Source organism: Mauremys mutica, chromosome 2, assembly GCF_020497125.1.
Source record: "Mauremys mutica isolate MM-2020 ecotype Southern chromosome 2, ASM2049712v1, whole genome shotgun sequence".
Lineage (NCBI taxonomy): Eukaryota > Metazoa > Chordata > Testudines > Geoemydidae > Mauremys > Mauremys mutica.
The window spans coordinates 181,434,687-181,442,167 of NC_059073.1; the positions used below are offsets into that span (position 1 = coordinate 181,434,687).

At 40.1% G+C, this 7,481-nt stretch overlaps 1 protein-coding gene across 13 annotated transcripts in view; it reads right to left on the reverse strand.

The window, feature by feature from the left end:
- LOC123362924 (poly(rC)-binding protein 3-like) overlaps positions 1-7,481 on the reverse strand; it is a 752,406-nt gene that overhangs the window by 9,466 nt on the left and 735,459 nt on the right. For 11 of the 13 annotated variants that reach the window (XM_045003479.1, XM_045003483.1, XM_045003476.1 and 8 more), the window contains one exon: positions 5,566-7,481. This exon is cut by the window's right edge and continues 1,319 nt beyond it. The exons of 1 other annotated variant lie outside the window; for it this stretch is intronic. Coding sequence is in view for 1 of the 12 variants with exons in the window: in XM_045003490.1 (XP_044859425.1) it covers positions 5,920-5,956 (37 nt within the window). In the remaining 11 variants the exon portion in view is untranslated. Of the gene's footprint in view, positions 1-5,565 lie in introns of those variants that run through there. One more of the 13 variants, XM_045003490.1, reaches the window with a different exon arrangement.

The window sequence follows — 7,481 nt, forward strand, 5'->3', positions numbered from 1 at the left end:
CTCTGTCCTCTGTAACTGGAATGCTTATCTATGAGTGTGCCAGCAAGGCAGAAATCAAACCTCCTTTTTAGCAGAGCTTCGTATCAGAAGTGGCCTTGAGGGCTGATGGGAGAAGGTAACTCTCCCAATTTACCAAGCTATAAAGCTGATGCAATAATGAAACGTGACAATGTATCTGGGAAGACAACCAGCACAATTTACATGAGTTTGCTTTACTCACACCTTTAGAGGGGCACCATTTTATGAGTAACCTATTTGCTGCTACACTGTAAGTTGGTCATGATTGTTCAAAGGGAAGAGGTGTGGGGGTTTCGAGCCTATTGCTTTCCCGACACAACTTAAGTTTAGAACTCGAGAAGGAGCTCCAGGGACTAACCCTCTTTAACCAAAATCATGTGTTTCACTTGGGCAATGAAATACAGACTGTTTCAGCTGTGCATAGAGAGATGTGTAAGCTCCATTACATGTCTGAATAACATTAAAAAAGGGGGAAGCATGATATGGGTAATTAGTAGTAATATTTGGATTGTGGTAATGCCTCCAGACCCAGTACAGGATTTGGGGCCCATTGTTCTTGGCACTGTCTCTATGTATATTCATGAATGCACACAAGAAAACAGTCATCCCTACTCCAAAAGAGCTTACAATCTACGACTATATTTTACTAACAAAGGCCTCTTCTCTAGAGTAATACATGCAATTTTCAATCTTGTTACATAGTCATGGGAAGTGGGAAAAGTAAAATAAAGTCCAACTTTTTGGTATGGACAAAATGAGAACCCAGCCTCCGCTCAGGATGAGCCAGATTCTGCCTCGTCATATTCCCGTGTAGTTTGCCTGCAAGTTCATCTTCTCAGGAACTGATGGTTGAGTTAAAACAGCAGCTTTAATGAGAGCTTGTTAGTTTACTACTACTATTAATTCTCTTCAGGCTTGAATATGTTTTCTCCCTAGTTGACGCCAAACCTTTTATCATAAAGGAATATTTCCGTTGGAAATACCATTGAAAACTTAGTGACTTAACTAAATTTAAAAAACATTGTCAAAACTAAATGATTTGACTGTTTTGATACTTTTTTCCCCGTTCTTTTGGCTGAAAATAGTTAACACAAAATTGTATTTTTCAGCAAATAAACGGTTCGCCTGAAATATTTTGCCTAGCTCTGCTATGGAGTAATGGGACACTTTTATTTTACCACATTGAATTCTTGTATAAAGTCTTATACATTTTCCACAGTGCAAAAACCTATAATGTTACAATTAACAGCTCTGTTTTAGAAACTTTGGACTTAGGTTAAAATACTATTTTCCTCAGTGAGGATGTTGGTATAAATGGAGTACAGTAGCAAATAAGATTATTACTGAGGACAAGATTGAAATGGATTGGTAGACCTGTCAAGAAACTTTCCCAGCATCTGCATGCATTTAATTTTTAATGAATCACTTCTATATTCATTTTTCACATTCATGAAAATGGACCTCACTTACATATTGGTGCGGGAAAGAAATGTGGGCATCAAAGGATGAAATTAGCAATGAACTGACAGAGCCACCACTGAAAGTCATTTGTGGGAAGAAAATCAGTGGGGATTAAAGCAATTTATGTGAAAACAATGCACGTTTTTACAGAAAAGTTCTAGCCTCAGTCTGTAAATGGTCACTTGTGTAGATAGGTCTTGTATATAGTCTACATTGATGGGAAGAGAGATCCCAAAGTTACTGACAAGCCTACCTCAGACTCAGCAGATGGAAGAATTGTTGCTAGAGCCGTACCTGAAGAAAGTTAAGTAAGAACGGTGCTGTACTCTGGATCTAGTTACTTCAGATTTACAAGGCAAAGTTTAACTAATTTGTATCATTGATTGTATAAATAATATAGACCTCTCACCTATTTCAGTGGATTTTTTTAAAATAAATTTTTCAGCTGAAGTCTGGTGTTCATTATAGCATTGTGCTAGTAATAATATAATGAAGGAATAGATTTCTAAATTACAGTTGGAGTCAAATTTTTCCACAATTAAATGAAATTTTCAGCTCAGAGGGGGGGTTTAGGAAGGATGGCTTAAAAAAAAAATCAGTGTGGCTGATTTTAAGTTACTGCTTGTGCAATAAAACATGCTATTCAACTTTTAATACAAGTTCCAGTTCATTAGTTTTTAAATTAGCCTGGATTTCAAACTTCAGGCGTGTCATGTATGTATCTTCAATGAGTAATCCTTGCTTTGCAATTTCAAAGATGCTGATGGGAGTCCCATTGAAAGTCAATTAGAGTAGCGTGCCTAGCACCCAATGGTGCCTTTCAAAACATCTACAGGGAGGTTTTCAAACAAGACAAACTTTCAGCTGTTTGGGAGTGAAAAAAGAGCAGCATGCTATCTTCAGAATCAGGAGGACTCATCTTGGTGAGTTTCTCTCAACTTCTCCCATTTTCACAGGCAGGAGGTGGCTGTGGGAAGCTGTCACAAGCCAGTCTACAGAGCAAGAGTTGGCAATTTTAACACAAAATTCCTTAATTTAAATAAGGGGCACTGACTGAAACATACCCAAACACACAGGAACCTGGGAATCAACCTACCCACCACAAATAAAAGGCCTGTGCTGGCCATGCCCAAATTTGAAGTTTGAACTTGTAGTTCCAGGCATATTAGGTATTTCTAACTCAATGCTGAGACCAGTAAGCTCCTCCTTGCTTGCTGACTTACGACAAAAGCTACCAAAAAGAAGCCCTAAATTACTTTCACTGTGCTTAAGTATTGTGCCTTTCGAAACCTCCGTTTTCCCCAGCTATAACATGACTGAGGATACAGCTTTTGCTATTCAGTGCTGAAAAATGCTCTGTAAAAGCTATGCATTAACACACAGGGCACTGCCCAATGAAGGATTTCATTTAACAAGTCACTGTATGGGGTGCAGAAGCTGACACCAACAGCGCACGTGCAACATGGGCTGGTCCCTAGGACATTTAACATGCTTTGCGAACATGAAAGCATAATGAATGTTAGCAAAACAAAGAGGTTATTTGGCCCAGCATAGTTGCCCTTTTTCGTTTAGCTAGTGCACGAAGCTACACTGCTGCCTGACCTAATTTATACTCTTTGTAGCTTATAACAACAATCTTTTGGTAAACTGAAGCTGCAGCATTAGTGCTGACTAGAGTGTTTTACAAAAATAAACAAACAGTTGCAATGTAAATTATTCCTCTGTGTAAATGCCCCACCAACCACCTCCCTAGCATAAAAGTGCATTCACCTCATTAAAGCAGCGCTCAGTGCATCTTTTGCAAGTGTCTTGTGTTCATGGTTTTATATTGCTGCATCTGACTAGTTTGCCTTTCTCTGTGTGTGCAAGGGGGGGGGGCTCCCCTTCTCCCACATCATCCCTTGTGGTTTGCTGCCCCTCTTCCTCCCCACCACTTGAATGATGTCATCGCTCCCATCACGTGTTATCTGGCCTAAACTGTGGGGGGCAGCACTCAGGTCTTTTTCTGTCAGCAAAGCACCATACACACTGATGCTGTCTAGATAACATCCATAGGTCAATTTGTCTAGTCCCACGACAATGTTTACGCCCCTGCCTTGCCATTGCCTCTGCTGAAATCAAACCTCAAGTCCCTCTTTTGGGTAGTGCAACAGCTTTCCTCTGCCCACCCCAAGTCCCAGCACGCTGGACTGTGCATGCTGCTGCTCACTTTGCATTACACATGCACAAGTGTGACCACATAACCCATCCTTCTCAGCCACCGTCACTAGCTTCCGATTCATTTTCAACATCTAGCCAGAATTTCTCCTCTTGTTTTAAAAAACCTGCCATGCTCAGTCCCCTGCTTTTCACCAACCCAGGCTCTCGCCGCTCCAGCCACGCTCCCCACGGGGCCCACCACCGGTTTAGCATAGCCCACTGTGGAGAGCTCCTGCCCTTTGGCACAGTCTCCCTGTAGCATTCCACTTTGTCAGACCTGCTTTTGGTTTTAAGCCCACGTGTGATAAACCCCTTTTCGCCCTTGCTTAGGCTGCTTCATTTCTCATTCCAGTCTCCCCCCCCCCAGCTCCTTTCTGTATGAAACCTATAATTGTATCTGTATGAAACCTATAATTGTATTTGTTAAGGTGCTTGGGAAGCGTTTGTCATATAAATGAACATTCCTCATGGTGCCTATGTAGTACCACGATGGACAGTCCTCGCCCACTCAGCATTTGGCACTGGTGCTATGTACTTAGCGTCACTAATACCATGCTGGATGTCAGGAGAAATGTCCAATGGCACTTGAAAAAACAAGAGGTTATTTCCAGTAAAGGATTATTTCCAGTAAAGAAACTTCAACGCGCCTTATTTAAAGCATAAAATTATTTACGACAAGTCTTAACATAACATACATCTTATCAGGGATGTCAAAATGTACCTACAGGTTTGAAAGCATAGCTGGGGATAGCTCCAGGAAGGCAGCACCTTAATACCTTTTCAAGGCACAGAAACATGCATCTTATGGGCCTGCCCTTGCACCATTTACTGTTTAACCGAATTCAGTAAGAGTACTTGCCTGAGCTAGCGGTGCTGGGATTCTTCATCTGATTTGGATACATACTGGTTCATATTACTTGCATGCACTGCAAAAACCACAGTGTCACCAAGGGTATTACAAAGTGTGAAAAGTTTGCAAATGCCTACAGGAAAGGTGGCCAGCGTGCAGCCCACGAAGTTAGGAGTCACCATAGCAAGCATTGGCTAGCTTTCATATAAAGGAATAGCCCGTCATGGAGGCTACAGGTGTCAGCTTGCAGCACTCCATCAGATCCAAATAGGAGACTGGACGGGTCAAGGAGCTTTGCCTGATGCAATTAGTAGTTTCTATGGGCCAAGCCTCTGTATGAAAGACAAGGTTCACTACGTATTTCTGACTGACTATAGCATTTCCAATGCAGCCCTTGGGTGGATAAAATTTGGGCATTTCTGCCCCCAAAGCAATGTGCAGTGTTGTAAGCAATAGAGGCATGAAACCAACAAAGGCCATTCACAATACCAGAATCAGTACCTGGCTGTGTTTGCTTTTCTCTCCAGGCTGATCGAAAATCAATCCTGGCCTTAAATGAGAAATAGGGGTGGGGAGTGGTTCTTTAAATCTCATTATTATGGACCAAATGCTGCCACCTCCAGTCCTTTTGAGTAGTAATTTACTCCACACATAGCCCTATTAAATCCACAGGGGATTATTTGCAGAGTAAAGCACTACCCAATATAATCTGTGACAGAACTTGGTCCCATGTAATCATGTTTGTAAATGCTTTAAAAAATCAGCTACCAGGATTGTCTAGTGGCCTGTGTGATACTGTAGCTTGTTATGCTGCTACCAAAAAGAGCACCGGGGCCCTACATGTGATAATATTAACCCTTTAATCCTTAATGAAAACAAGCCATTTGTCTATGAGATCATTTTGAGAAGCCATTTCTAAACGAGACAATTGTCAACCTGGTTACCAAAGAACGCGTTTAGAGCAACACAAAAGTTGTATGCAAAAAGCTACCATGTGGTTTTAAAGCAGGAAAAAAATTTATTTATAAAAAGTCTTATTTAATTTACCGCCAAGTCTATCATTGAATACAGTGAGTTAGAACACTAACAGCCCATGCTTTTATACAGACTAGGCAAAGCATGAACATCAACAAAAATTAACTCTCCCAAAATTTGCTCTATGGTATGAGCCACAACAGTGTTAAAGTGGAACAGTAATGAAAGCAACACAAGAGTTAGGAAGCACAGTTGCTTAAAGAGTAAAAGAAGTATTTATTTTGATGTCTCAGAATAATAAGAAAGTTAGAAATGGCAGAAATTCCTCTGTAGATTAGTCCATAGAAATCATTGTCTCATGGGGCTTTGGAAAAGTCCTGTCTGGTGGCTAATGTACTAGGGCATGATGAGATACGTTACAGAGCCCCCAGGCCAGTAACTTCTGAAGACAGCCTAAAATGTAGGAACAAAAATGAGGAGAAAAAGGAAAAAAAAAAAGAAAAAAAAATCTTCTCACCATTAAAAAAATTACACTTGAGTACAACCAGCATAGAACAGCATTTCAATGCAGGCAAGTTTTCTCACATTTTTTTACTTCGGTTATTAAAACAGTTACAATAGTCCAGAACAATTTTACAGCAGTTTTCTAGAGCTGTCAAATATCTGAGGTACCATGACATTTGTTCCAGTTTTTCCTTCATTATATACAAACAGCCCCGCCTCCCCATTTTGTTAAGTGAAAACTGTAACAACGACAGTTCTACAAATGGTTACAGTGACAAAACTTAGCGCAAAGGTACGAAGGTGGAGAAAAGCCTATAAAATACAGAAATGACAAAGAATACTGAAATAGTACTTAGCCCTATACAATAACAACACACTTTTAAATACCATGGTTTAAAAAGTATTGCATTTGCATTCTGTGTTTTTAGTTTATATTAAAATGCACCGAATACAGTTCAATTCGTTAAAGCTTTGTGTCCAAGGAGTGCAAAGTGGATGAACATGGCAGGCTAATGGGATTCTGAATTTTGAAGTTGTGAGGAAAACAATATTGCATTACTGAGCCAGTGCTATGCAACGTAAACTAAAAATAAGGTGAATGGACAAACAGAAAATGCAATTAAAAACTAGTTCCAACAGCTAGCAACCAGCTCGTACATCTCCCAGCTACTTTCAGTTTGCTTGCAATTATTTTTCCTTTCATAGTGAACTTGTGTGTAATTATGTTTGCTGGCTGGCATCCAATCAACGTGACAACCTTCAAATAACATTTGATATGAAATAGCTTGTATGTGTAGTTCATTTTTAAATGCCTGTTTTCTAACCATAACTTACACTGTGAAATGAGTTGCCAAGCTTTTAAACTGGAATGTATTTAGGATTTGTACAGTAACCTTAGTAAACCTTAGCCAATGCATGTTGGCCAAGAAGGCCATGTGACCCTGCTCCCATGAAAAAGTCAATGGGTGTTTTATTATTGACTTCAGCGGGAGGATGATCTGGGCCCTAAATTACGTGGGGTCTAGTTTCAGCCAGGCTGATGCCTGGCTGTGGGAGTGTATCTTTGGGCCTGCAAAACAAACTGTGGGCACAAATCTGAGTACTTGCCCCTCTGATTTGTACCCATAATTCAATACTTCGAGATGCATATATTTGGAGTTGCAACTCCAGGTCATAAGCAGGAGCAAAATATATAGGGGCAAATTGTGCATCCAAAAGGGAGCCTGCCCTCCTGAAAATGGCCTCCTTAAAGTACATTATCCTTTACTAGTATCCTAAATTAAGATGAACCATTGTGCCCTGTAAATATCCTATAGAAACAGATTGGTTAAGTGAGTACTGAGGCTTGGCTGATACATTAGTATGGCTATAAGGATGGCACATAGAAGATTTAAAAGCTTGTTAAAATTACCTCATGTTACCACTTAATATTTCTCTTCCTTTAATGTTTTTTCTCTATCATTCCATTCTGTTA